Source organism: Oncorhynchus clarkii, chromosome 6 (genome assembly GCF_045791955.1).
Source record: "Oncorhynchus clarkii lewisi isolate Uvic-CL-2024 chromosome 6, UVic_Ocla_1.0, whole genome shotgun sequence".
Lineage (NCBI taxonomy): Eukaryota > Metazoa > Chordata > Actinopteri > Salmoniformes > Salmonidae > Oncorhynchus > Oncorhynchus clarkii.
Genome location: NC_092152.1, coordinates 33,308,149 through 33,335,887, shown reverse-complemented (window position 1 = coordinate 33,335,887; position 27,739 = coordinate 33,308,149). Strand labels below are relative to the sequence as shown.

The 27,739-nt window shown below is 43.5% G+C and overlaps 2 protein-coding genes across 3 annotated transcripts in view; one reads left to right on the top strand and one right to left on the bottom strand.

Annotated features, from left to right (window-relative positions):
- The window catches only part of LOC139411017 (IQ motif containing GTPase activating protein 2), an 81,552-nt gene that overhangs the window by 8,932 nt on the left and 44,881 nt on the right, over nucleotides 1–27,739 (bottom strand). Inside the window, exons 6-30 of one of the 2 annotated variants that reach the window (XM_071156798.1) lie at nucleotides 26,185–26,252; nucleotides 25,306–25,419; nucleotides 24,872–25,050; nucleotides 22,834–22,921; nucleotides 22,371–22,534; nucleotides 21,502–21,589; nucleotides 21,200–21,363; nucleotides 20,809–20,969; nucleotides 15,216–15,340; nucleotides 14,577–14,740; nucleotides 8,636–8,726; nucleotides 8,308–8,475; nucleotides 7,322–7,467; nucleotides 6,756–6,926; nucleotides 6,523–6,606; nucleotides 6,285–6,356; nucleotides 6,081–6,150; nucleotides 5,642–5,850; nucleotides 5,321–5,461; nucleotides 5,071–5,234; nucleotides 4,503–4,727; nucleotides 3,173–3,313; nucleotides 2,490–2,574; nucleotides 2,026–2,258; nucleotides 1,072–1,204 (exon numbers count right to left, since the gene is read on the bottom strand). In XM_071156798.1, coding sequence (XP_071012899.1) covers nucleotides 1,072–1,204; nucleotides 2,026–2,258; nucleotides 2,490–2,574; nucleotides 3,173–3,313; nucleotides 4,503–4,727; nucleotides 5,071–5,234; nucleotides 5,321–5,461; nucleotides 5,642–5,850; nucleotides 6,081–6,150; nucleotides 6,285–6,356; nucleotides 6,523–6,606; nucleotides 6,756–6,926; nucleotides 7,322–7,467; nucleotides 8,308–8,475; nucleotides 8,636–8,726; nucleotides 14,577–14,740; nucleotides 15,216–15,340; nucleotides 20,809–20,969; nucleotides 21,200–21,363; nucleotides 21,502–21,589; nucleotides 22,371–22,534; nucleotides 22,834–22,921; nucleotides 24,872–25,050; nucleotides 25,306–25,419; nucleotides 26,185–26,252 — 3,448 coding nt within the window. The remainder of the gene's footprint in view (nucleotides 1–1,071; nucleotides 1,205–2,025; nucleotides 2,259–2,489; nucleotides 2,575–3,172; nucleotides 3,314–4,502; nucleotides 4,728–5,070; nucleotides 5,235–5,320; nucleotides 5,462–5,641; nucleotides 5,851–6,080; nucleotides 6,151–6,284; nucleotides 6,357–6,522; nucleotides 6,607–6,755; nucleotides 6,927–7,321; nucleotides 7,468–8,307; nucleotides 8,476–8,635; nucleotides 8,727–14,576; nucleotides 14,741–15,215; nucleotides 15,341–20,808; nucleotides 20,970–21,199; nucleotides 21,364–21,501; nucleotides 21,590–22,370; nucleotides 22,535–22,833; nucleotides 22,922–24,871; nucleotides 25,051–25,305; nucleotides 25,420–26,184; nucleotides 26,253–27,739) is intronic. The other variant, XM_071156799.1, reaches the window with a different exon arrangement.
- On the top strand, nucleotides 9,982–13,849 carry LOC139411018 (proteinase-activated receptor 3-like). The gene is made up of 2 exons (XM_071156800.1): nucleotides 9,982–10,315; nucleotides 10,681–13,849. The coding sequence occupies exons 1-2, from the start codon at nucleotides 10,228–10,230 to the stop codon at nucleotides 11,748–11,750; spliced, it is 1,158 nt and encodes a 385-aa protein (XP_071012901.1). The 5' UTR covers nucleotides 9,982–10,227; the 3' UTR covers nucleotides 11,751–13,849.

Sequence of the window (27,739 nt, the reverse complement as noted above, 5' to 3'; positions counted from 1 at the left end):
TAGCTAGGACACACACACGGTTAATCACAGTAGCTAGGACACACACACGGTTAATCACAGTAGCTAGGACACACACACGGTTAATCACAGTAGCTAGGACACACACACGGTTAATCACAGTAGCTAGGACACACACACGGTTAATCACAGTAGCTAGGACACACACACGGTTAATCACAGTAGATATGACACACACACGGTTAATCACAGTAGATAGGACACACACATGGTTAATCACAGTAGCTAGGCCACATGGTTAATCACAGTAGCTAGGACACACACTCACAGTTAACACTAGCTAGGACACACTCACGGTTAACACTAGCTAGGACACACACTCACGGTTAACACTAGCTAGGACACACACTCACAGTTAACACTAGCTAGGACACACACTCACAGTTAACACTAGCTAGGACACACACTCACAGTTAACACTAGCTAGGACACACACTCACGGTTAACACCAGCTAGGACACACACTCACAATTAACACCAGCTAGGACACACATAGTTAACACCAGCTACGACACACACACACTCACGGTTAACACCAGCTAGGACACACAACATAGTTAACACCAGCTAGGACACACAACATAGTTAACACCAGCTAGGACACACACAATACACACATCACTTTTGTGTTATCTACTAGACACGCTTTTCTCCAACCCTAGGCCTCTCCAGCTCAAGATGCATGCAAGCTCTGTGTGAGATAACAGTTCATGAGGTCAGCCCTGTTCTTCTAGAGTCCGTCAAATCAATCTCAGCCCTTCATCCGTCTCTCATCTGAGAAGTCTAGAACCTCTGATGTCCTGCGTTATATACAAGAGGTCTGTCACCATTACCACTCCCTTACCCAGGGGATGGAGATAAGAGAAGGGGGGCAGTAGGTTCCATAGAGGGGCAGTAGAGTCCTAGTTCACGTCCCAAACGGAACCTTATTCCCTAAATAGCGCACTACCTTTGACCAGGGCCCATAGAGCTCAGGTCAAAGCCCTGGTCAAAGTTAGTGCACTATATAGGAAACAGGGTGCCATTTGGGATGCACCCATAGCCTGGGCTTACCGAGTGTGTGTTGATGATCTCATCTATAGAGATGTAGATGACAGGCTTGCTCAGAGTCACCATGTCAGAGTACTCATCCACGTTAAACTTCTCCTCTGGCTCGGGGACGTCACACGCAGCCTGGAAAAACACCCTGCCAGACATGATCAAAGCATTCAGGTTGATTACTACCACACCAGGAAGATTTAATTAAAAAAAAAATGATTTAACTAGGTAAGTTAAGAACAAATTCTTATTTTCAATGACGGCCTACACCGGCCAAACCCAGACGACGCTGGGCCAATTGTGCGCCGCCCTATGGGACTCCCAATCACGGCTGGTTGTGATACAGCCTGGATTCGAACCAGGGTGTCTGTAGTGACGGCTGTAGTGCCTTAAACCACTGTGCCACTCGGGAGACCCAGATAACTGGACACATTTGTAATAGTAATATTATCAGTTTACAAGGAACCATATATTTCTGATATCTACCCCAAAATAAACAAAACAACAAATAATATTGAAATCAGCTTAAAGACAAAACATATCCTGTTGAATCAGGGTTTCTTCAAGAAAATTGACAGTTGTGGTTTTCAGTGACTGTAGTTCAAATTGATTTCCAAACAAGATGAGTCAACTGTTTGGAGGGAGGGGCAGAACTCTGGGAACACAACTGTGTCCCTTTCTCTCGCTCTGTGTGTGTTTGAGTGTGTGTGTGTCTTGAGTTTGAGTGAAGACACACTACCCCACTTTCCTTGCCGACTTCTGCACTTTCACACAGACACTTCCTCTTTCTCCCGGCTCACCTTTGGCTCACGTCAACTTAACCCTGTTCTGACTTTACCGCTACAGCCCGCTCTGTCTTAAAGGATTCCCTTCTGCTTCATTAGATGGAACATTTCTCTGAGCAGTTTTATACGGAGTGAAAGTGAACCTTATCCAATAGTCTTGGGAGTTGTAGTTCTTTACTCTCACCTGAACTTCTGGTAGGTCTGGGAGATGTAGTTATTCATGGAGATCATGTGGGCATTGTCTGCCTCGAACAGCTTGTTGGCGGCGGCATGCTGCAGCATCTTGGCCACGGAGCCCAGGTTACGACGCTGGTCAGAGTGGAGCTGACCTCCGGCTGACATGTCGATGATGTCGAAGCCGTCTGGAGCCACTATGGCTGGGTTCATGTAGCGGTAGTACAGCAGGTTCCCTACAATCTGACAGCCGACACACACACACACCCCCTCTGTTAAACGTAGCTGCATAGCTTCCCAAAGGGCTGTTATATCTAAGGACCTGTATTAATCAGTGCGAGCTGGATGACTACCGTGTCAGTGAACACTAGAGGAACCATAACAATACCCATAACAACATCAGCAACATACATGGAAGGTATACGAACGGCAAAGGAACGATCTAATATCACATGTAATACTCCGGTCTTATACCTTCAACAACTCATCCTCTGTAGCGTCAGGGAACTTTTCATGAAGGGAATGCTTTAGGACCTTTGCAATGTATCTCATGCCATAGCTACATGCAAAACAAAACATGGAGATCGTGTGAAATTGACAGGCATTACATAGATACACAACACAGTGATTTGATGCACAAATGATAGGAAGCAATAACATAAAAATGCAGACTGTGAACATTTCAGAATGAGGGGTGTATTTTGGGCAGTTGTATAAAATAATACCATGGTTGCCCCCTTGGAGTAAATTGAGCACAGCAGAGTATGGAGTCAACAGTTGTCTAAACCAGTAACATGGATGGTTTCTAACCCTCTATAAGCACTGTTTTGTTTACCCTTCCATAAACACACCACAGGGTTGCCTCCCAAATGGGATTCTTCCCTTTCTAGTGCACAGGGTGTAATTTGGGGCGCAGCCTGGCAGTTTGGGTTTCTGCCCTGACAGGATGTTTTCTAGTCCTGTTCCCATACAGCTTCACCTTTCAAAATGCATCCTTCCATCCTCCCTTGGAGTGATCGCTGATCTATCACTATTGGAGTTCTGCTACAAGGCTTTTACAGAACCACTCATGTCAGATCAGTGACTGCATCAAGAAATAAAAAAGGAAAGAAAGACGGCTGCATTTTTAAAGAATTCCAAAAGGGCCTGAGACATACGGAATGTTATCCAGTGACGACACAATGGAGTTGAGCACTTTGTCTGTGGCCGTCCGCAGCGCCTGACTGGAGGACTCCAGCTTGGCGCACACCTCCTTGTGTGACATGGCCTGGTCCGGGGTCACCTCGTAGGGCAGTTTACTAAGAGAGCGGGGACAACAGTTAGGTCAATGTGTGTATGTGCAGGTCAGACCTGGTTCAAATACATGTGAATTTGATATACTTATTTTCTGTGTATTTGAGTATTGTCTAATAATGGGGCCCGACTGTTGGAAAGTATTTTCAAATACTTATTTCAAATACTATTTTCAAATGCCTTGGTTAAATACATGGGAGTGTATTTGAGTCAGTGTATTTTCAAATAAATCATATCTAAATACTTACTTCCAAAGGTCTTTGAAAATGATTGAAATACCCTAAATAGTATTTGAACCCAGGCCTAACAATAAATGCATTACGAGGGTTCAATGCTGTAACAACACAGAATAAAACAATTGATGGTAATGACTGCCCATTACTATCACTTATAAGGCATCATTTATTGACATTGCTTTACCAAATAAAAATATTAGGGTTGTGTATATTACATATGTTTTTAGTATGATGAATTTATTATTATATTTATAAAACCACAAGGATGGTAGTGACTGCTCATTACTGCATAGCACTTATTAATAAACCATCCTTTAAACACATTACTTTAATAAAATATTGATAAACAAAATATTTGATGACTTATTCTATTCTTAGTCATCATCTCATGTCTGCTCAGGCAGTAGCAACCTGCCAGCCATCTATCTCTGTGCTCCCAAAAGAGTCATCCTCCAGGCTAGTAGGCTAGCCTAGCTGGCTAGCTGCCTGTGGTCTGACGAAGTCACTATTTCAGTAGTTCCTCTAAGTAGATAAGGCATACTTTTAAGACTGCCAAATAACAACTATCAATTAATTAGCTGTATTGTCGGGTAGAGACATTAAGCAACCGCTCTCTATCCCTCTCTTGTCTATCCGTCTTCCTCTCCGTGTCTGTCTGCGGCACTGAGGTATAATTAGAACAGGTCTGCCAGCCCCACAGGCTTGCCCGGCAAGAACCAATGAGAACAGGCAGCTTTCGGCGCAATGGATTCTGGTCATTGTAGTTAATTGCAACATTGTCTGCACTTAACTATGATGAGTTAACGTCTCAGAGTAATCTCTCCAGAGAAATGGCACGTTGAGTGCACAGAAAAACTCAAAGGAATTCAAATAATTGAACCGTCAGTCAACTAGTTATTTAAAAACCGAAAATAAACTGAAAGGTTGGTTAATCGCTTGGCACTAGTGTGTGTCCCACCTGGCCTCTCCAGTGTTGGTCTCCAGCTGGTTGACCCAGGCCTTGTACACATCCACAGGGTTGGTGTTGATGCCCAGGCCCTTGTCCTCGATGATCTCCTTGACAACAGGCGCCAGCAGCTGCCTCAGCGTGTTGTGACCACGGGCTCCACGGTTGAAGCTCACCACCATCTTGATGACCGTGGGGTTCCCGGTCACAATGTCCTGGATCTGGTCCACCTTGGACCTGAGGAGGGGTGGAGAAGAGAGATAATTTTTTATCATACAACTTTATTATTCCTTTATATTCAATCAGGAAATATCAGACAACAATATAAGAACAAATGATATATAATACTGTATATGACTGGAGAGGGTCCTTGAGTTATGAACAAGGGGAACAGTGGATTCCCTAGTAGCCTGGTTGACTGACTGTTGCAATAAACAGTGCTACTGTACATCGTTGCCTTATCTGACCAATGAGCTAGCAAAAATGAGCTGAGAGAAACAAAGGCACCCAGGTGAAACCATCTATAGTTACTGTATAAGGGGTGTGTACGATTTGGGGACAGGTGGACAGTTCCACTCACTTGATTTCCTCCTCCAGAGCGGTCTTAAAGAGTTTGAGCAGCAGGTACTCCTCTCTCTGGTTGGAGGCGTAGTTATACAGCGTGAAGATCACTGTGTCCATGAACTTAGTGGACTTGTTCTGTGGCATCTGGAAGATCAGCTTGGCCAGGTATGAAGGGTTGGTCTGTGGAGCAGGAGAGGACCTAGGGGTAAAAGAGTTTGCGTGTATGTGTGTGTGTGCCTGTTTAAGCGTGTGTGTTTTGAACTGACCTGTAGCAGGTAGAAGAGGTGCTGGTAGGCCTCTAGTTTCTTCCGTTTGCCTTTGCTGAGGCCCTTGATGCCCTGCCTGTCCCCTGCAGCCAGCTCCTCTTTACTCTTCTTCTTCAGCTTCTTACTGTGGGACACCACATCCTGGGAGGACAGACAGTAAAAACAGATGCGGCAGCATGGAAAAGGCCCTTCTCACCTATCCAGTTGTAGAAGACAGGGATGCATTATCAAAGTATCTGAGCAGCAGGCGTATGACTATTGTAGACAATAAAGTGCTGTCTCCAGAAGCAGTTGTTATCAGCAGCATAAGACAAATGTCACCTGTAGGGTGATCCTGTTCTTGACCAGTAAGCCGATCTTAATGTCCATCAGGTTCAGGTCTTTCTCCATCTGCTGATTGGAGCGGATTTTCGTGACCACTTCCTCCCTAAGCCGTGTCACTTCCTGTTCCTCCAGCAGGTCCAGGCTGCTTTGTTCCAGCAGGTGGACAAACTTACGCACCACCGAAAGAGGAGGGTCCTGGGCCCCGGCTACAGGGCAGAGAAAGACACAGAGAGAAAGACACAGAGAGAGAGAGAGAGACAGAGACAGACAGAGAGACAGAGAGACAGAGAGACAGAGAGAGAGAGAGAGAGAGAGAGAGAGAGAGAGACACACACATGTTTAGCATTGCATCAGAGAAGTTCAGGTAGTTCCATCTCTCTTCGAAATCGTAACTTCTTTGAAACCGTGTGACGTATTAAATGCTGTCTAAACTCACTGAGTGTTCTGTAGTCGTCTCTGGCTTTGTTAGCCTTGAGGAAAGCTTGGATCTTCACTATTTCTTTCTCCTGGAACATACAAACAAGACAGAAGGGAATCGATCTTCCGTAAATGTCACTGAGGAATAATAGGAGTCATATTGTATGACTCCATCTCAATGACATAAACTGTAATTTTTTTATGTAGGTGTTGTTTTACTCACATGGTCTATGAAATACTGCAGTCTTTGAGTGTATTTACGTTTAGCTCTCCACATCTTAACAAATGACTGAAGCTGGACCGAGAGGTAAACAACAACGTTAGCAACTCGTAGCTGTGGGTTTCTGTTGAGGTTAAACTGTGTGACTTCTCTCCTGATTATTGACACTCTATTTCTCACTGTTTAAAACTAATGTTCTCACTTTCAAATAAGGCTCACAGTCCCAAGTCTAACTTGTTACCTTGACGACAGTCCCCACGTTGCTTTGCAACACGTTGAGTCTGTCTTTGTATACCTTCCTCTGTTTGTAGCCCTTCCAGGAGGCCTAGACACAGACAACATGACATTAAAATCATCCGTGTGTGAGTAAACTACAAAAGCAGTACGTGAATTTTAACTGTAAATATTAAATTCTAGTTTTACTTTTAAAAAATCAAATAATTAAACTGTAGAACAAATGACACAGTATAGTACCTGTAGTCGGACCACATGTGGCTGTTGTTGTAGTAGGTAGTCCAGTCTCTGGGCATGAGCTCTTCTCACCAGGTAACCTCTGATCCTGGCCTGTAGCTGGGTTACCAGGGTCTCGTTGGCCAACCATAACTGTTCCCTGTTATACTCCGCTGTCACACCTCCAACCACACTCTGACAAGAGGACACATACAACACTAGATTAGTTTTAATGTGTAATGCATTATAAATGACTCAGAACATGTGTGTGGTCTCTGGTGGTGTTCTTTGTGCTATGTATGGAGAAGGTTATTCTGTTAACTGATATTTTGTGGTCTGTGTCATGCAACAAGAATAATACATCATGTCTTAGGGGGCGGCAGGTAGCCTAGTGGTTAGAGCATTGGGCCATTAACTGAAAGGTTGCAAGGTTGCAAGATCGAATCCCCGAGCTGACAAGGTAAAAATCTGTTGTTCTGTCATTGAAAATAATAATTTGTTCTTAACTGACTTGCCTAGTTAAATAATGGTAAAATGTAGAAAGAATACATCATTTCTTATGTAGAATCCAACATAAATATGATAGGGACCTGTATTTCCTCTCTGCGGAGCTGTGTGCTGTTGTGTGTGAAGTCCTCTGGCTCCTCCCAGGTCCCCTCTCTGTTCTCCAGGTTGTAGTAGTAGTCATAACTGTCCTTGATACGGTGTTTCACCCACACACACTCACTGCTGCCTGCTAGAGGAAACAACACCTGGACATCACACACACTCTCACTGCTGCCTGCTAGAGGAAACAATACCTGGACATCACACACACACACTCATTGCTGCCTGCTACAGAGGAAACACCTGGACATCACACACACTGCTGCCTGCTAGAGGAATCAACACCTGGACATCACACACTCTCACTGCTGCCTGCTACAGAGGAAACAACACCTGGACATCACACACACACACACTCACTGCTGCCTGCTACAGAGGAAACAACACCTGGACATCACACACACACACTCACTGCTGCAGAGGAAACAACACCTGGACATCACACACACACTCACTGCTGCAGAGGAAACAACACCTGGACATCACACACACTCACTGCTGCCTGCTAGAGGAAACAACACCTGGACATCACACACACACACACACTCACTGCTGCCTGCTAGAGGAAACAACACCTGGACATCACACACACTCTCACTGCTGCCTGCTAGAGGAAACAACACACGGACATCACACACACTCCCACCTGCTACAGAGGAAACACACACACACACACACACACACACAGCAGAGGACACAACACCTGGACATCACACACACACACTCTCACTGCTGCCTGCTAGAGGAAACAGCTGAACATCACTCACTAACCTCCAATTGCATGATTTACACAATAGTTGACTGTAATATGTGGTTGTCGTACCTAGCTACCTTAAGGCAAATGCACTAAGTTGCGCTGCATAAGAGCTAAGGAGATAAATGACTGAAATGTAAATGACACGCTAGAAGTTGGGAAGGTAATGTACGGAGAACAAACAGCCATAAATAAGCTGATTGTATGCCAGGTTACCAGTGGTAGTGTTGAGGTCCTGGCGCTGGGCCAGCTGTGTCTGGTAGGTGTCTGCACACTCAGACAGAACCCCTCTCAGCCCTGCCAGGGGAGACTGGAGGGCATGTAGGGTGGTCTGGGAGTCCCCCTCCGCCACCTCCCTGTTGATGTCTGCCACAGCTCCTGCCACTGCCACAGACAAAACGCACACAGGATCAGTTATGACATTTAACATTTTGGTCATGTTGCTCTTATCCAGTGGTTGGAGAATTGTGATGTGAAGAACTACTAAGAAATTATTTGTTCATGGTTTTGAGTGAATGGTTGGGAGTGAGCATGGTGTGCCTACATGCGAGAGCCTCCTCTTCATCTTGGTTGGCTGTGTGTATCCCTTCTTGAATCTGGTCGAGCCACAGCACAGCAGACTCATCCCCTGAGCTCTGGAGTCACAGACACACAGAGTCAATCTCTGCTTTTCAGAGTGGTAGACCACACAAACATTGACAATCCACACAATGCAATGCATAATTCTAGCTTGAGATGTGCACACATCATTTCAACTTTCTGGTAAAATCAAGTGTTTGAGATACAACCACAGATCTCAAGTTAGGCTTGAGCCCTAACTGAATGTTCTTCTAAGCACTAACCGAGACAGCACATGTAAAAACAAAAACAACAAAAATGCCTCCTCCCCCCAAAACATACCTGGGTTAAAATACTTAGCATTTTGTGGTATTTTCTATTGGTTTATTAAGCCAGACATGCTCAAACTGGCAGAGATAACATTTTTGTAAATATTTGAAGTATTTGAAACCCAGGTATGAAGCATATTAACAGCTACAAAGACAGCGCCAGCATGAACATTAAGTTGTACCATTTCCTCTGTGCCCAGAGGTAAGACCTGAGGGAAAATGTCAAAACACATTGTTAGTTAATGGACAAAACAGCCTCAGCTCAGTCCACACCATTGGTCATGGGTCCATGGCTCAAACACAAATACCACTTAAAATAGCAGAGAAACCACACTGAACGTTTATTCAGCCTGCCTGACCAACATTTTCCTTCTCAGACTAATTGTGGAGACCTTTGGGAGCAGAGAGGTTGTATCCCCAATGACACAAAAGGCAGGAAGGAAGTCAGGAGAAAAAAGGCCCCCTTAGTATATCAGGAAGTGGATCTGCTTTTGAACAGTGAATTCCCCACTGACCAAACAGTATATAAATACCTTTAGGATGTGCATAAGATAAGCAAGAACTCATACAAGCACAAACATAACATACAGACCAAAGCTAAATAGGACCTTGTTACCATACTTTCTAACTTGAAAATTGTAGTTCCGATCACATGGAATTAAAATGTGTGTGACTCATGGGGAATACTGAAGGTCAAAGCAGGTTCATGGAAACTGTTCCAGGAAGCTTGGGTTTTGAAATCATCCTACTGTATGTTTGATGTTACCCAAGCTGATAATCTTGTTACTTAGTATAACCGGAGTTAATCTTTTTACTCTAACATTAGTAATTTTGCATTAGACAAGCCATATTTTCAGTCACAGAAAACTGAAAGACTTGAGAAACCTGCTCACACACACAAAAAAAAAAAACTATTTGAGGAATGACAAACAGTAAACTATTAGGACCGTCTCCTCCCACTCGGCTGAATCAGTAGATAGTGTCTGACGCAGAGCAGGAATTCAGTTTCAAGCCTGGACAGGAAACACACACACAGTATACACACACCCTATGCACACAGCCTCACGGTCCACTGCTCACACCAGTGTAGAATGGACTTCCAGTACAGTAGCCTGCTTGATCATGTGAACCAGCTATCTGGATGGCTAGTTGATTCTGCTAGTTAATCCTGATAATGAACAACTAGCCTATAGCAAGTCAATAGAAACACTAGTGGACTTTGAGTTATACAGGGATAATAATAACAACAATGTGGAGGAGACAGGAGAAAGACTGGACCAATACACTGGCTGGGATTCTCTTCTGTCTGACGGTAGGACTGTCTCTCCAGGACAATGGTAAGTCACATTCTTTTTACATTTTCCCATAGGATTTTAGAGAGGACATCATTCTTAAGCCTTTCATATTACAATTGGGGACTTTGCATCCCATTGGTCAAGCTGCATTTTGGTAGGGCTTCACCAGTTCTGTTTCCCCTCCATCAACAACATGCTTGTAATGCCTAAATGTTTGCAGGAAATCAGCTTCACAATCGCTAGTGTACAGTTGTCACACATCTTGTATGAATTGTGTAACACCATGCATGTTTTAAACAGCATTTTGAGTCAATTAACTTAAAATATCTATATTATTATAATGACAACAAGTAGAAAACCTCACATCAGAATTAAAATCTGTGTTCTTCACCCCCATTTCACCACAGAGGAGAAAGTCAACAAGACAAAAATAACCGCCTTAGCTGTGTTGGACCCAAGGACGTTCAATGGCAGGAGAGTTCAGACCAACTGTACGGCTGAGGCTGGGCCCCCCAGCTTGGTCCACCTGTCCCCTGGGGCCCCTGGGCTGGATGTGAGGCTGGAGGACCCTGCAGTAGCCTACACCACGGGGCTCCTCAGCACCCGGCTCATCCCCTCAGCCTACCTCCTGGCCATGGCAGTGGGCATCCCCTCCAACGCTTATATCCTGGTCTTCCTGAGGCTCCGGGCCAGGTCTTTCTCCACGGCTGTCCTCTACCTTAGCCTGGCCCTCTCTGACCTACTCCTCCTGCTCTCCCTGGCCCTCCGAGTCCACTACCACCTAAACGGAAACAACTGGGTGTTCGGCGAAGCTGCCTGCCGTGTCGTCACCGCTTGTTTCTATGGCAATGTCTACTGCTCTGCCCACACCATCGCTTGTGTCAGCCTCAAGCGCTACCTGGCCGTGGTGAGGCCCTTCCTGTACAGGCGGCTGCCCAAGACGGCCTGGGCGCTGGGGGCAAGCCTGGGGGTGTGGGGCCTGTTTGGGGTGGCTGTGATGCCTGAGCTCCTGGTGAGACAGAGCTTCCTGCTGCCTCGTCTGGGATTCACCATCTGCCATGACATACTGCCCCTGGAGGACTCCCCCCACGCACTGCTGGTGCCCTACAGGTTGGCACTGGTCTGTTTAGGGTTACTCGTGCCCTTTGTGGTCTGTGCCTGGACCCATGTGGCGGTGGTGCAGCATCTGGGTCGCTCGGGCCTTGACTGGACACCCTTCATCAGGGTCAGTACACTGGTCTTCCTCATCTTCACTGTGTGTTTCGCTCCCAGCGGCGTCCTCCATATCGCCCATTACGTGAGGCTGTCCACCAGTGGAGAGGACGGGCTGTATGTGTACTCCAGCGCTACAGTGTGTCTGTGCTGCTTCCACAGCTGTATGGACCCCTTCCTGTGTATTCTCATGTCCAGGACAACCGCCTCCAAACTGCGCTTCGCCTCTCTCAGGAGGACACAGCAGACACCTGTTCTGGTGTAGAGACTGTGTGTATGTGCCTACTGTATTTAAAATATATATATTTCAGCTTTATTTAACCAGGTAAGCTAGTTGAGAACAAGTTCTCATTTACAACTGCGACCTGGCCAAGATAAAGCAAAGCAGTGCGACACAGAGTTATACATGGAATAAACAAGCGTACAGTCAATAACACAATAGAAAGAAGAAAAAAAAGTGTGTGCAAATGGCGAGAGGTGGTAAGGCAATAAATAGGCCATAGTAGAGAAGTAATTACAGTTTAGCAAATTAACAATGGAGTGATAGATGTGCAGATGATGATGTGCAAGTAGAAATACTGATGTGCAAAAGAGCAGAAAAGTAAATCAAAACAATATGGAGATGAGGTAGGTAGATTGGGTGGGCTATTTACTGATGGGCCATGTACAGCTAGCTGTACAGTATCTTCCATTGTCAGAGCACAGTGGGGGAGCCCAGAGCATGAACAAGCAAACTACTGAAAATGAAGAGGCAGGAAAGCCGTCTGGAACTACACGCTGTAAACAAGTGAACAGGAAACAGCTCTGCTTGAAATCTGAACACAATGCTATGCGTTCTCCCCTGTGGGATACAATCAGAGCTACTAAGTTGATGGTTTAGCAAATGTTTTCATTTGTGTACAGTATCAGTAAGGATGTCCTGAAAAACCAGCCGACGGCAACAGTGACGACAAAAACAATTCTCCCAGAGACAATGTTGAGACCAGACTGTTTCGGCATGTCCAGCCCACTCATTATCTCAGCCAAGGAAGGACATGCTTACTTCAAAGTTATCATTATGTACTGTTTTGATTTGTTCACAAGGACAATTTGTAAATATAAAACCCTTGCAATACAAATTAACTATTACCATACATTCATTTATTAGTTAATTCCCATTTTAATTCCGTATATTCTATTGTCCACATTGATAGGTGTAGACTGCACACGCCTTTCATTTTAGTCATTAGCAGACACTCTTATCCAAAACAACTTAGAGTTAAAGTCAGTGCATTCATCTTAAAATAGCTAGGTGGGAAACTACATATCTCAGTCTTAGTAAGTACACTTTACCTACATTTTAGTAGCAGAAAAGTCAGTGCTAGTAAGAGGAAAAAAAGTCAAGTGAGAGTGTTCGTTCACGACAGGCTATTTTTAAATGTGAAGGCCAGCATCCCGGAGTCTCCTCTTCACTGTTGACGTTGAGACTGGTGATTTGCAGGTACTATTTAATGAAGCTGCCAGTTGAGGACTTGTGAGGCATCGGTTTCTCAAACTTGACACTAATGTACTTGTCCACTTGCTCAGTTTTCTATTCTGGTTAGAGCCAGTTTACGCTGTTCTGTGAAGGGAGTAGTACACAGCGTTGTACGAGATTCAGTTTTTTTTCTTCTTCTTTTTAAAAATGTATTTTACCACTTTTTCTCCCCAATTTTGTAGTATCCAATTGTTAGTAGCTACTATCTTGTCTCATCGCTACAACTCCCGTACGGGCTCGGGAGAGACGAAGGTTGAAAGTCATGCGTCCTCCGATACACAACCCAACCAAGCCGCACTGCTTCTTAACACAGGGCGCATCCAACCCGGAAGCCAGCCGCACCAATGTGTCGGAGGAAACACAGTGCACCTGGCAACCTTGGTTAGCGTGCACTGCGCCCGGCCCGCCACAGGAGTCGCTGGTGCGCGATGAGACAATGATATCCCTACCAGCCAAACCCTCCCTAACCCGGACGACGCCAAGCCAATTGTGCGTCAGTTTCTTGGCAATTTCTCGCATGGAATAGCCATAATTTCTCAGAACAAAAATAGACTTACGAGTTTCAGAAGAAAGTTATTTGTTTCTAGCCATTTTGAGCCTGTAATTGAACCCACAAATGCTGATGCTCCAACTAGTCTAAAAGCGGTCAGTTTTATTGCTTCTTTAATCAGAACAACAGTTTCCAGCTGTGCTAACATAACTGCAAAAGGGTTTTCTAATGATCAATTAGCCTTTTAAAATGATAAACTTGGATTAGCTAATACAACGTGCCATTGGAACACAGGAGTGATGGTTGCTGATAACGGGCCTCTGTTTGCCTATGTAGATATTCCATTAAAGATCTGTCGCACAGCTAGCACTGTGATGCAGTGCCTTAAAAACAAGGACAGTTCAAAGTGACCCCAAAATGTTGAACGTTAATACATATTATATACACACACAAATAAATATTTATTTGATTACATTTTTAGATGGGGGAGCTGTGGGATTATTTAAGATAGTCTGAAGAGGTAGGGTTTTAGGTGTTTTTGGTAGATGGGCAGGGACTCCGCTGTCCTAGCTTCAGGGAGAAGCTGATTCCACCATTGGGGTGGATACAGTACGTGTCACAGAATAAGCAGAGGTTTAAATAAAGGTGCGGGCAGGTTCATTCCGATGATGTTCTTGACTCCAGACAGACTACAGACAGACCCTTGAACACGCTCCTATTAATCACTGAACATCTCATTCATCTCTCAGTCACTGTCACCTATCCTTCTCAACTAAACGCCTTATTAGGTCTAGGTTACAGATCTAGGTTACATATCTACAGTCATTCCAAGTGGCACTCTACTCCCTATATATCGCACTACTTTTGACAAGAACACTGGGCGCTAGTCAAACGTAATGCACTATATACGAAATATGGCAACCTAGAGCTGTAGCCTGGATCTGTAACCTAGATCTGATCAACAGCTGTGATCCCCAGCCTCTGGGTACTAATGCCTTCTCTGTACATGAGATGTATTAAGATGGAGGCTTCTCTGCTCGAGGGAAGATATCTATAGGACCCCATAATAGCTGACAGTCCAGTACCTTACAGATGAGTAGCTTGGTGTTCTGCAGGACGTCATGGTAGTGTTTCGCTGTTGCTGGGTTTACCCCCTGCAGTTTGGCCGTGGGCAGGAGCAGAGCAGAGAGGGTCTGTTCAGGATCCCCAGAGCTCAGCGCCTCGTTGATCTCAGCTATAGCAATAATACCTGGAGGGGAGTTGAGACAGACAGCACGTGTAATGACACTGAGTCAGGGAGAGTTGAACCACACCAAGCAGCAGGGAAACAGCCCTAATGATACTGATCTCAGGACTACTTCATCATCGATGAGCCCTTGAACAACGTACTTAATCCTAATTGGCTCCAGGGGCGCCGAACTTCTACTACTGTATGGCTAACCCTGTAAAACAATACATCTTCTGCACCTATCCGGTGTACGTGACAATAAAACATTGTATTATTATTTAGACTATTTATTTTGTCAAGACACTGCTAACTTTTCTCTCAACTTAGTGAATGGTTAGACTTGGGAGACATTGTCTACATCCCAAATGGCACCCTATTCCCTAATTAGTGCACTACTTTGACCAGAGCGCTATGGGCCCTGATCAAAAGTAGTTAACTAAATAGGGTGGCATTTGGGATGTAGTCAGTGTCGAGACCGTTAGAGGACTTGACTTACGCTCGTGTTCTTCGTGGACCTGTAGGTTGACAGTGTCGATGGTCTTCTGAACATCGTTCCAGGTGAGGAACTCCAGGCCTTGGGACAGGCTCTCAGCTCGGAGACTGATTAGAGTGTCTGCATACCTAAGAGACAGAGGGAGAGGGGGACAGAGTGGGGGAAGGGGCCAGGCTAGGTTACACATTAGGCAGACAGACGTTTCTTCTTCTAGTTGTTACCTGTATGTGTGTGTGTGTGTGTAACTGTGGAGTTCTCTCTCTGGAGCAGGGGACTCCAAACTTTCATGAACAAATCTCACAAGTACCAGACACCACAAGCATCCAGCTACTATCCAATCAAAGCCATCTTAACATTATCCCACCCCTGGTTAGCCACTATTGGCTTAAAAAGCCAAGCGTAACATCTGCCAATTAATTTCAAGCAATATTGCCACTTTAGCAAACTCAGCATGTGCAACAGTACAGAAACATTGCTAGACCGACACATTGCTCTCTCTCTAGATCCGCAATTAAAAGGGGAATTACACTCAAAAATGTGTTCGCTTTTTTCCAGACCTTAAAAATTGTCTTTTGATGCAATTTAAGCATTGACATGGACTCAGATCATCCAATTTCATTGCTTCTCCAATAATTATTTATATTTTGTTTGTGAAAAATATAAACAAATCCAAAACTCTGAAAAATTCAGCTGCAAAAACAACATTTGGGAAAATACTAAACAGATTTTATAGGGTTAAAGTTGTCCATTTCTTTCAGGAAACTAGGCATATCTCGCGCATTATAACTTCACTGGAGAGTCATTTGAATGTACATTTTTTATTAATTTTCATCAAAATGCATTTTTTGGCAGAAATGCCTTCTGGAACATGTGAACTTTAATGTGCCTTAATAACAAACGTGTATGCAATCTGTAAATACGAATACAATTACTCAATTACAAGTCTAGTTGGTTTAGCCACAGAAAAATGCTAGCCATGATTGGCTGAGATAATGAGTGGGCTGGACATGCCGCGAGATGAGTTCGGATTGGTCTGCCATGTAGCAGGCTTCTGTCTATTTGAGCTGGTCAGTATGTTTAGGTAATCCTGTCTAACGTGACTTTAAATATATATATATATTGTAGTAGAATTGCATTAGTGTTGCTCTCCACTTTCTGGAGGACCGTGGTTTGAAATCAGTGGAATTAGAGTATGATAGATAAGGAGGTGGAGAAAACACCTGTCTCCGGATTACATCTTCAAACTAAGGGCAACCATGGCATGTGTGAGAGAGGAAGAAGCATTCATCCATGTAACAGTCTAGCAAGCAACATTTTCAGATATTGCACGTTTCAAATTTTGTCAGAAAGTTGTTTTCATTTCATGTTAAAGTGTACTGTTAGCTAGAAGTCTAACATTAGCTGGCTGGCTCGCTAACTAGCATTACGTGTATGATCTATGTAGTAATATTATTCTTATCTCAGAGCCATTTGCATTGCTAGTTATAGCTAACATTGAACCTGGTTGGTTAGTTACCTGCAGATTCATGCAGGGTATTAACGTCATGAGTTGGGATTATGGTTCATTGTTTAGCTAGATAGCTGACTAGCTAGCTACATGTCTTAACATAGAACTCCACTATGCAAGTAACCATTTCAATAGAATGTTAATGTCATTGCGACAACTGTTGATAGATGTAGCTGGTAAATTTGCTCTGGCTATTGTCATGACAGTCCTGTGAGGGTCAGAATGGGTCAGATCAGACTGGCGAGATTGTGACAGTAACCAGGCCTCCCTCTCTCCCACAGAGGGGAGAGGGGGAGCTGCTGGATGGTCGACCCTTCACACTTGGTTGTAAATTACAAGACAGAGACTCTCTTTAGTATCAACTAAAGGAATGTCTTTGTTCAGACACTTTTGCCCGCCCAAAACTAACATCCAAAAAGTGATAATGGAACAATATTCAACTAGGGTTGCAAAGGATCGGAAACTTTCCTGGAAATTTTCCATGGGAAGTTAAGCCAAGGAATTTGGGGGATTTCACTTAAATTCATCAGAATAGTTAGCTTAGTTTACATTTTTTGTTGGATACACATAAAGCAATTCTAGGTCTTGTGGCATATTTTGGTTAAACTATCCCCAATTCAATGGAATTGCAACCCTCGACATGCACAGTGCATGCACATTCTTCCATCACATGTGCAGTGCACTCCCACCACATTGCCCTCCATCACATTTTCAATTGCACGCTAATGAGATGCTATTGAGCCCACACTACTACACCGTCTAAGCCAATGGTTACATGCCTTCTGGTAAGTTTTGATTACAATACTGGGTGGGGTGAATATATTTTACATGACATACATGATAATTTGTTAACTAGTAAATAGTAGCCTACAGCAAAGTGTGTTTAAATCATTTCTAACTTGTTAACAATTTCTGCTAGTTAGTTTTTGCTACCATGTCTCTCCTAGACATGGCAATATCAGTCTGCCAATATGGACAGCCCCATCAAGAGGATCCTCCTGGATTATGTATTTTGGGAGAGAGTGGTAAGCAGCCCGAAACCTATAGCAGTAGCCATTGCACGGATTGAGGGAGACAATGCCATCCTGTCTGATGTTCAAACTCTGCTTGTAAGAGAAGAAATCCGTTCGGCCCCGTCCACGTCACTGTTGCTCGAAGCAGAGGAAACTGCAGTTCTGAAATACATTAAAAAGCATGAAGACTTATGCCTGAAGCCCATACACGCCGCAGCGTACATGTTAGACCCCAAGTATGCTGGCAAGAGCGTCCTGCCTGGTGCAGAGATCAACAAGGCCTATGGTGTCATCACTAACGTGTCTCGCCACCTTGGCCTGGATGAGGGCAAGGTTCTTGGCAGTCTGGTGAAGTACACTTCCAAGCAAAGGCTTTGGGATGGAGATGCAATATGGCAGTCGTGCCAACATATCTCATCGTCCACCTGGTGGAAGGGACTTTGTGCATCTGAGGCTCTTTCCTTTGTTGCCTCCATCCTCCAAATCCCACCAACATCAGCTGCCTCAGAGTGCAACTGGTCCTTGTATGGGAACACACACACCAAAGCACGTAACAGGCTGACCAATACAAGGGTTGGAAATTGGTGGTCATCTGGGGGAAAAAAATTGGGCTTTTTGAGCCTGACAAGGAGCCATCCTCCTCAACAAGGTTGGAAAGTGACAGTGAAGATGAGGCCTCACTCAGAGTCTGATGTTCAAGAGGTGGGCATTGAGGAGGTCCAGAGAGAAGACATGGAAGCCTGAGAGGAAGACAACCAAAGCTTTAGTTTCTAGACTATCATTTTCCAGATATATATTGAATATTTTGGGGGGAGATACGAAGGATCATTGGGGGATCATTCAATATTCCCTTTCCTTTGTTGTTCAGTGAAATCATCCCATGTGAAGTCAACTAATTAAAGTTCAATTAGTAACACTTTTTTTTGTGTGTGTTTTTTTCCCACATTTCCATTGGAAGGATTTAATAATTTGCAATTATGTCTACTTATGATAAGGTAAAATGTTTATGTTTCTGTCTCCATATGATATGGTAAATATATCCAATGCAAAAAACAACTTTATGTATAATTTGCATATATATTCCCATTAATTCCCACGGAGAGTTTCCACCTCTGAATAGTCCCAAAAATGTGCAACCATATATTTAACATAATGTGGGAAGTTGTCAGTGGGGAACTATGGAAAACTAATGTCACATTGTTTTTTATTTTGTGATGTTATTAAAAACTGTAAGGACCAAATATTGTAACTTGGAAAGGATACCCCCTTTATCTGTCAAGTTTTTACCCAATATGTTGTGAATACAATATGAAAAGTATTGAAGCTGTGTGTTTAGGAATGTGATTTTAGTTTTCTAATGATAGTTTTTTATATGTTTTGCACATTAAATAGCCAGGCCCCGTCAGAGAGCTTGTCAGTATGACAGAACGCCCCTTTTGACCAAGAGTGCATAAAGGCTTGGAAGAGGAATCAACCCTTAAACCAGGAAACGTGAGGCTGGTATCTTCATGTTGGAAATGGTTGAAACTTTGAACCTCAACACGAGGTGAAGAAATTAACACCTTCCTATGGACCAGAGAGACGAAAAGCTGCAGCTCATGTCAATCGTGGTCCGAATCCTGAATGCCAACACTATAAGGAAGAGGCTAGAAGCTCGCCTTAGACAATCACTTGTACAGCTGATTAGCTGTTTTAAGTCAGATCACGAAAAGCGAATCTAAGTGAGACTATCCTACGACACTCATCACCAATCGGAACCGTCGGCTAGCTTTCTTCCAGAGTGAACAACAGTAGAAGACAGGAAAGGGGAAACCCCTTGCAGACAATCAGAGCCATACAGCTGGAAGGCCAACAACTTCCCGAGAAGGCTTGTTCCGACCGAGAGATATGACGAACGAAGCCATTTCACACGTACATTTATTAACGATCTCTTATTCCAAACGGGCGGTGGTTCGTGTGCAAAGTTTGAGGTTTATGGGAGAATGGTTATAGAATGTGTTCCTTTTTCTCTGTCTCCCTCTTTATCCCCCTCTCCATCTGTGTAACAAGCAGTCCTATTTTGTCAGTCCATTAGGGACATTAGTCTCATGTAAAGGGTGTATGTTTATTCTGTGTTATAATTTATTTAGCTAGTAAATAAATAATTAACACAATTTGGTTACGAGTGGAAGGTTACGAGTGGTCAGAATGATGATTTGATAAGAGGTAATGATTAATAAGATGACGGTTTATCGATGAAATAGATAAAGACCTGAGAGTTTAATTCGGGAGATGGGAACTCTAAACAAATTCTTCTGTGGTGCCCCAAATACTAATGTTAATTGTACATGATTCATTTAAAATTGGATAACAATTAAACAAAGTTAATGGATTAAATAAATAAGTCATCAGATTAATGGAAGTAAAGTCACAACACAGAGCGCAGAACGACTGATGAATTTACAAATGCTCAACACCTGTTGAATACGGCCGGTGTTAGTAAACGTTGGAAAAAGAGTGTAAATTGTTGTCGGGAGCACAATTGCAGTCATCAACGCTCTGGATAACATAAAAACAGCCTAACCAGGTCAGGTCAGATGAATTGAGAAGGAACCGTCCTATGACATACACACACAGGAGACAGGGCCACGACTACACCAATGAGAGGAACCACTTAAGTTCCTGCCTAGCAAGAGATGTATTGGCTGTCTAGATGTGCAAGGAGTTGACTCTTCCCAGTAGCGGGTATAAATATATGTACTTGTGGAAACATGTCTGTCTTTTCAGCTGTTTAACCCAGTGGGTGAATAAACTTGTTTTGAGCTTTTTCTAGTTGTCCATTTGAGTTTCTAACTTGGTTTGTCAGAACCTAATAACACCAAGGACCTGTAAAGTGTTGCAGGGGAGAAGAGAAGCAAGCTAGAAAAACTATTAGTAACTTCAAATAAGTTACATTTTATTTTAGTAGCTCTCATGCAAGAAAAAGGTTGGAGACCCCTGCTCTAGAGGGACAAAAGGGTAGATAGTTGTGGTGTTACCTGTGATATGTCAGATAGTTGTGGTGTTGGCTACCTGTGCAGGTTGTGGTGTTGGCTACCTGTGCAGGTTGTCCTGATCCATGTTGCTGAAGCCCAGAGGAGAGTCAGTCAGCTGTTCAGTAACAGCCTGGGGGTCCTTGGTGTCCAGGACCTCGTTGAGCACGGCCACCGCAGACAGCATCTCTACTGCCACACACAGCTCCTCATGCCCCAGTCCTGCCTGCTCAATGCAATCAGACAGAAGGCTCAGTGACCATATACACCTGGACAGACACACAACTGTCTGCACACTGGCGAACCAAGCTAGAGAAATATATTACTACTTTGTTGTGCCAACTAGCACCAGCTCACAACAGTACAAGTTTATATGATAGCTTAAAATAGAAAAGTGTAATTTCAACTCAAATGTGTGTGTGTGTTAGTGTGTGAATGCCTGCATGTGTTCGTCACCTTTGCCCCCTGTATCTGCAGGCTGAACAGTTCGGTCTGGTAGAGTTTGGCAGCTGTCTGGTAGACAATAGGAAGCTGGGCCTCTGGGTTCATCAGCTCCTCCACCGTCTCTGCTGCTATGCCATGACGAATGGCCGCGTTGATCGCTACAATGGCCTCCAGTTCTGAACAGGAAACCCATCATACTAATCAATCTTCTTATAATGCAGATGGCAAAAGATTTACAACCTACAAATACACAAACACATTTATTCTGATGTAATTCATATAAATTACTGGAATGATACATATAAATTACTTACTTCGTTTCTCTGCCTCAGCAAAGTCGTTAGTGGAGCTGACCACCCTCTGAATCTCCTCCCTCTGCAGCATCATTGCACATCCAGCATCCTGAGGTCCAAGGAGAAAGTGTTTGGGTGACAAGTTCAATTTAATAGAAAAACCCTGGTTCTGTAACACTAACACAACTTTAATCAACAAATAAAGTCTGGGGCTGTTAAAGGCAAAAACACATCCACCAGTGTGTTAGTATTCTCCTTTCCTTTGACAGGACACCTTATATCCCAACACCTGTAAAAACCTACTAGACATGCATCCACTACTTTGACCACTTGCCTTACCAGTGGTGTAAAGTACTTCAGTAAAAAATAATTTAAAGTACTACTTAAGTTGTTTTTTGGGGTATCTGTATTTTACTATTTATATTTTTGGCAACATTTACTTCACTACATTCCTAAAGAAAATGATGTACTTTTTACTCCATACATTGTCCCTGACACCCAAAAGTACTCGTTACATTTTGACAGGAAAATGGTCCAATTCACACACTTATCAAGAAAACATCCCTGGTGTCTGATCTGTCGGATTCCCTAAACATAAAAACACTCCATTTGTAAATGATGTCTGAGTGTTGGAGTGTGCCCTGGCTATCCTTCAATAAAAATAAAAAAAAATACAATTGTGCCGTCTGGTTCGCTTTAATGTAAGGAACTTATACTTTTATACTTTTACTTTTGATACGTGAGTAAAAGTAAAAAATTATTTGGTTTTAAATATACTTAAGTAGTATTTTACCGGGTGACTTTCACTTGAGTCATTTTATATCAAGGTATCTTTACTTTTACTCAAGTATGACAATTGAGTACTTTTTTCACCACTGGGCCTTACTGACCTGAGCCTTGACTTCGCAGTAGGAGGTTAAGTGCTCCAGGTACCAGTGGGAGTTTGCCTCCTGGACCCCCAGCATTCCCAGAGCGGGCACCCTGAGCCCAGCCAGCAGAGCAGCCTCGTCCTGGGCAGAGATGGCCTGGTTCACCTGCTGCACCGCCACCTGGGCTGGAGAGACAGACAGGAGGGAGCAGGGGTTGGATGGAGACACTGGCCAAACCCCCCCCCCCACCCATACTACCTCTAGACCATGTGTGGAGGCCCGAGAGTCATTGATTAGTTAGAAACTCCTCTCACCTAGTTGTCTAAGTCTCTAATGCAGCTCTAATTGGACACAAATTGAGAAGAAATAACGAAAAGCAGCAGACACACGCCCCTACATAATTTGAGTTTCACACCCCTGCTCAAGGCCTATCCTAGAGATGTTCATTATAGAGCTGAGGTCATAAGACAGGAACTGTAGTTACTGTTAACAAGGTCAATGCAGCTCTGGATCTCCTGCTGGGTCAGCAGCTCCTCATAAACATCTCTCTCCTCTGTGGCTACAGATGAGCGCTGAACAGGGAGACAAGAGAAAAGCATCGTCTTAGACGGACTATAAACGTACATTCGTAAAAGGATAACACGAGATTCTGGCAACCAAGCCGTTTTCTACTTAACCAGAGTCAGATGAACTCATGGATACCATTTTTTTTGCATGCTAGCTATATCGGTAGACTTCCAGTCATTGCTCAAATACTAGTTAACATTGGCTCACAAAACTACTTTCAACTTCCTTCAAACTGCACGCAAAGATATAAAAATGGTATCCATGAGTTTATCTGGCTCTGGTCAAGTAGAAAGAATATTTTGCACTATCCCTTCAAGCTTTTTTAAATGTTGTGCATATTGAAACTAAATCTGTCATGCTAAAATAGTTGATAATCTGGACATCATATTAACTTCAGATTTCATGTCTTTGCTGAAGAAATGTGTAATTTAACACAGTGGGTTAAATGTTTACACAGAGTTAGTGAGGAGTATGGGAGGAGAGATGCCAGTTGGTGTGGGAAGACTAGTGTTGTAGTGGGAGTTCAGCTGACGCTGCAGTCACTGGAATGTCATGGCAAGTTTCAGGTGGTTTAGAACTTTTGCTTCGATGTCATTTTGATGTTGATAAAATCCCAGTAAAGTTTGCTAAATTCCATAAGCAGGCAATTTTAGCTTGGATGTTAGCGTATAAACACAATTTTTACCCTCACAGATACTTTATATGGAACAACAAAGATATACGATTTAAAAATAAGTCTCTTTTTTTCGTAACTGGTTTGAGAATAAAATGATTTTGGTTGGTCAGTTACTGAATGAGGATGGATATCTACTCATATATGGGGAATTTCTTGATAAATTTAAAATTCCAATAACCCCAAAAGAACATGCAATTGTTTTTGATGCGATTCCAAGGGGGGTTGTATCTTTTAAATTTCTCTGTGGTTGATGTAAGTAACATAGATTTACATGAAAATATATTAAATCGGCAATATTAACATCAAAGACAAATGTAGTAATAAACAGATTAGGAATATTGTTTGTGATACTACAATTCCATCAGCAAGATTCTCTTGGTCAAATATCTATGGTGATATACAGTGGGGGGAAGCATGGGAAATTACTAACAAATATTGTATCAGTAACAAAGTAAAGGAAGTTTAATTTAAAATGTCACATAGAATTTATCCTGTGAAACATGTTTTGGAAAGATGCAAGCTAAATATTGACTATAACTGTGATTTCTGTGGAATGGAGGAGACCATTTTGCATTTGTTTTTTGCCTGTGTTTATAGTTGAATTTTTTGGATTGACATACAGAATTTGTTACAAAAAAAAAGGACAGGTTGTACTATTTAATGGTTTTGATATGATTTATTTCAGAAATTCTGACATAGATAACGATATAGTATATTTAATTCCAACTGCAAATAACACTAGGTACATTTCATATTCACAAATGCAAATGGTCTAATTCAAAACCAAACTTTTTTCACTTTATAAATTAACTTAAACAATATGGCACTACTTTAACTAAAATGACAAACAAAAAGGCAATTAAAACTTGTATTATTAATGAATGTGATTTGTTTGTTTAGGATTCCTGGCAATGTAAATAGTTTGTATGTATGCTTGTTGCATGTGACTTTTTTTTCCCTCTTTTGTTTGTTGATATTTGATTAAAAAAAAATTTAAACAAAGTATTTCAGGTGGTAGTCACTGCAGACAAGACTAATTTACTACCAATTCTCACTACCTCTCTGCCTGGTCTAAAAGGTTTCTGTTCAGAACAGGATCAATTTGCTGATCCAAGATCAGTTTTGAAAATTCTACCAGAATCAGGGCCCATTGATCTCTGATCAAAAGCAGTAATCTTGAAAGAGAATGGGATGCCATTTGGGACGCACCCCCTTTTTTTTTTTTAACTGACTCTTGTGTGGAAAGGACAACAACAGGGAGGCTCTCAGAATTCCTCACCCTGCCTGAGGCCTGGTCCTCCTTGCTAGCCTTGGCCCGGCTCAGTGTAACCTGGTAGTCCTGGGCCAGCTCTTCCCCAGTGTTCCTCAGCATGGCGTTGGGGTTCTTCAACGCCCCCATGGTCACTGTCGCCTCACCCTTATCCACCGCCTCGTTGATGGCAAACACAGCAGCATGCACTGGGGACAGAGGCAAGAATAAGTACCACTCAGCAGCAAACATGTCTCTCTATAGGAGGTCAGACTTTTGTTAAAGCCCAGCACTAACACAACAGATTCAATTTATCATCAAGGCCTGGATTATCTCAATCGGATGTGTTTGTGCTGTGCTGGAACCAACCCTGCACACCCTATGGGTCTATTCAGGAGCAGGATAGAAGACCAGTGGTCTCCAGAGGAAATCCAGTGGACGGAACAGTGTACTGTACTACTTACAGGCTGCCTCGTCCACTGAGAGCTCGTTGGCCAGGATGCCTCCTATCTTACTGAAGGTTGGCATCTGGATGCCGTACTTCTCCAGCTCACTCCGCATGTTACTGATCTCCTCCTCTGTGGGACAGACAGGATCACATTACAAACAGGTCAGCCAAACTGGCACAGCAGGAAACCTCTATACCCTAAGAGCAAATGAGGTTGGTGGCACCTTAATTGGGGAGGACGGGCTCATGGTAATGACTGGAGCGGTATCAGTGGAATGGTATCAAGTACATCAAACACATGGTTTCCAGGTGTTTGATGCCATTCCATTTGCTCCGTTCCAGCCATTATTATGAGCCGTTCTGTGCCTAGGAGAGGGACTGCTCATTCACTAGCAACCTATATAACATCAAGACACACTGGAGATTTTAAACAGAACGGTAAAGAGACGTTTGGTATTTCACACTTCACTCATATCAACCACGTTACAAATCATCTCCACAGTGCTTATCGAATTGAACACGCAGCTGGGAGCGAGTGATGACATTCTGTTTCGATCAAAACCAAACATGAGTCTTCAGAAGACGCCCTGAGGCTCATGTTTTCCTTTAGTTTTAAAGGGAGGTAGTAATCACTAGAGTGGTTCTTCCTTCACGACAACGCTGTATGTTATGTCAGCGTTCATTCTGGAGCAGTTAGCTACATGCTCATTACACCGTCGTACAACTACACAGCAACTGTTGTTACAGGTTCAAGGACCCAGCCGCCAGTTCAAACCTGGCTGGTGCCAGGCAGAGAAGAACGCTATGGGTTGACGTACAGGAGGAACTCCAGCTATGGCTCTTATGATACCTCAAACTATCATGATGTAGAAGAGCTGGTATAGCCTGGTCTTACCTGTGAAGGCCACTTTCCCCAGCAGGTCCTGGATCTGTGGTGCAATGCCCAGTTTGAACAGGTATAAGCTGTGGGGGGATGGAAAGGAATGAAGCACCAAATGTCAATTCATTAACTGATCTAGATTTAACAGTTAGGAAGAAAGGGTAGCAAGCTGAAGCTAAGACGTGGCTGTTTACTCAATAACTCAGAGGCAGGGGAAACCTACATTTACAAACATCTATACATCTGCATCCATCCACACTTCAGCTGCGTTTCAATACTTCTTGCCTTGGGTTAGCAAGGAATCCACCATATTCCTTTTACCTATGAAAGCATGTCAATCCAATCAGTGATGACTTGAAGGAAATGAAGGAAGGAAGGATGCATCTCAACAGGACCTTGAAACATCCATCTGCTCCAGACCGAACTAGGAGAGCGTCAGCCAAACGGCAATGTCCCCTTCTCCCCACAGGGGGGCATTGTGTGCTCAGAGAAAGCAGCAGTAACAATCCTGACATGCAAACTGCACTGTCCTGAGTCCCGTCAGCCTGAAACTAACCTAAGACGGCAGGCGTGGAGTGACACCTGAGCGGAGTCCACATTTCTGTTTTTCAGGGGAAATGGAAGTTGAAAATACTGTATCCCTGAAAACCAGAAATATCCGCTTTCTGCCAATGGCGCTAACTAAGGGTGGCCTGAAACAAACAGGTGGCTGGAAACTGAATTAAACGTTCATCTGCCAGCAGGTTCCTGATAAGTTGGCATTCATTAGATTGGGCTAGTGCCTGTAACTGTGTGTATGAGGAGGCTATGATAGTGCTATTTTAGCCTCTAAACTCAGTGTGTGTGTGTGTATGTGAGTGTAAACAGGGACACCGGTCTCTTCTTTAGGGCTGTAGAGTCTGCTGAGACAGAGGTAAGGCCAAATGTTTAATACATTGTTAACCCATGGTGGCTGGCAGACTCAGCCCTGCTGTGAGATCAACAGCTGACTGAGACTGAGGATAATGATGGATGCTTCGTTAGATCATCCTGCTGACTTGGCCAATAAGCACATAGGAAGGACACAGAACAACATCCTCCTCCACACAAACACACACTCTCCCCCCTCTTCACACACACGCATACACAAAATGTGGCACCGTCACCAACACACACACGCATGCCCAACCAATCCCATCAGATCCAGAGTGAATATTTATGTTCAGTTTCCATTTTATTGTGGTGCCTTTCAATTTTTCCACTGTACTGAATTCTCAACAAAGACCCATTAGCCCAGTGTGTCTACTTCTCCTCAGAGCTAGTGTATTCCCTGGCTCCCAGTGGGGGTTAGACCAGCCTGCCAGGAAGGAATATCACGTGTGTGTGTGTGTGTGTGTGTGTGTGTGTGTCCGCGCACACAGGGAGGGAAGGAAGCTGATCCTCATGGGCCCTGACCAAACAGCAAAAAAATAAATAAGGAAACAAGCCAACTCGCTAACACGTTCACTCCAATTCTCTACCACATTCAGATGCGAGCCACCCTTTTCTGTACACATTACAGTGTACATGACATAACTGAATACATGACAGT